The sequence below is a fragment of the Carcharodon carcharias genome, chromosome 21, assembly GCF_017639515.1.
Source record: "Carcharodon carcharias isolate sCarCar2 chromosome 21, sCarCar2.pri, whole genome shotgun sequence".
NCBI classification, from domain to species: domain Eukaryota; kingdom Metazoa; phylum Chordata; class Chondrichthyes; order Lamniformes; family Lamnidae; genus Carcharodon; species Carcharodon carcharias.
The window spans coordinates 1845189-1846933 of NC_054487.1; the positions used below are offsets into that span (position 1 = coordinate 1845189).

At 48.1% G+C, this 1745-nt stretch overlaps 1 protein-coding gene across 1 annotated transcript; it reads left to right on the top strand.

Annotated features, from left to right (window-relative positions):
• Positions 1-253: 253 nt before the first annotated feature.
• LOC121292952 (zinc finger protein 239-like) lies at positions 254-1349 on the top strand. The gene has a single exon (XM_041215464.1). The coding sequence runs from the start codon at positions 254-256 to the stop codon at positions 1205-1207; it is 954 nt and encodes a 317-aa protein (XP_041071398.1). The 3' UTR covers positions 1208-1349.
• The last annotated feature ends 396 nt before the right edge of the window (positions 1350-1745 follow it).

Below are 1745 nucleotides of genomic sequence, written 5' to 3' on the forward strand. Positions count from 1 at the left end.
TGGGTTTTTATGACAATCCAGCAGTTTTCATGGTCACTTTTTCCTCGTGCCAGCCCCACAAATTCCCAGATTCATTCAGCTCAATTTCACAACCTGCCTTTGTGTTTTTGTGGGTTCTCTCTCACTCCCTTTTTTCTGTTTTAAATCAATTTCACAGGGTATTAGAAGGGGAGGATTTACTCAAACCAAACATCACATCAGGATCTGACAGAGTCGCCTAATTTATTGTAACCTGAATATCATCGGAATGAACATGGAAGGAAAAAGCACCATTCACAGTGGGGAGAAACCGTACACGTGTTCTGTGTGTGGACGAGGCTTCAGCCGATCATCTGATCTGTCGAAACACAGGTGCAGTCACACTGGAGAGAAACCATGGAAATGTAGGGACTGTGGGAAGGGGTTCAATTACCCATCCCAGCTGGAAATTCATCGGCGCATTCACACTGGAGAGAGGCCATTCACATGTTCTGTGTGTAAAAAGGGATTTTCTGATTCTTCCACTCTACTGAAGCACAAGCGAATTCACACTGGGGAGAGGCCGTTTACCTGCTCTGAGTGTGGGAAGGGATTCACTCAGTTATCCACGCTGCAGACGCACCAACGACTTCACACTGGGGAGAGGCCATTCACCTGCTCTGAGTGTGGGAAGGGATTCACTCACTTATCCAGCCTGTTGACACACCAGCAGGTTCACACTGGGGAGAGGCTGTTTGCCTGCACTGTGTGTGAAAAGGGATTTGCTGATGCATCCACTCTACTGAAGCACAAGCGAGTTCACACTGGGGAGAAACTGTGGAAATGTGGGAACTGTGGGCAAGGATTCAATAGACCATCCCAGCTGGAAATTCATCGACGCACTCACACTGGAGAGAGGCCATTCACCTGCTCCGAGTGTGGGAAGGGTTTCACTCAGTTATCCACCCTGCAGACACATCAGCGAGTTCACACTGGGGAGAGACCGTTCACCTGCTCCGTATGTAAAAAGGGATTTGCTGACTCATCCACCCTATTGAAACACAAGCGCATTCACACTGGGGAGAGGCCGTTTACCTGCACTGTGTGTGGGAAGGGATTCATTCAGTCATCCACACTGCTTATGCACCAGCATGTTCACACTGGGGAGAGGCCATTCACCTGCTCTGAGTGTGGGAAGAGATTCACTCGGTCATCCCACCTGCTGACACACCAGCGAGTTCACAAGTAACTGCAGGGATTGGATTTTCTTACTAATGACATTCATGCCTGAACAATGTTCATTGGGGTCTGTTTCTGCTGATGTTAATAAACTCCAGCCCAGTTATATATTTTGGATAAAATTCAAATAAATCAGCTTTGTGTTAGGTAAACAGAGTGTCGAGCCTTTTTAATATCTTTAACACAAGTTAGTTCCTTTTGAAGGACTCTCCCTCTCCCCTGTCTCCTCCATCCTCACCTCCAACAACAAGTGTGAGGAGCTCATGGAGCTTCTTTGTCACTAAGATTGAGACAATCCGATCAGCTGCCTCTGCTGCTTCCCTCCCTTCCACTAGCCCACCGGGACAAACTGTCTCTAAAGTTCACCCTTGTCCAAGCCCTGAACCCACATCTTTCTTTTGTTTCCCCCCATCTCCTCTCATGCCCTCTCAGTGCCCTCTGTGTGCATCACCTGCTCCATTGGCCCTATTCCCACTAAACGACTGACCACCCAACTTCCCCATGTTTGCTATCATTGTCAATGGTTCTCTCTTTTCAGGTACTGTCCC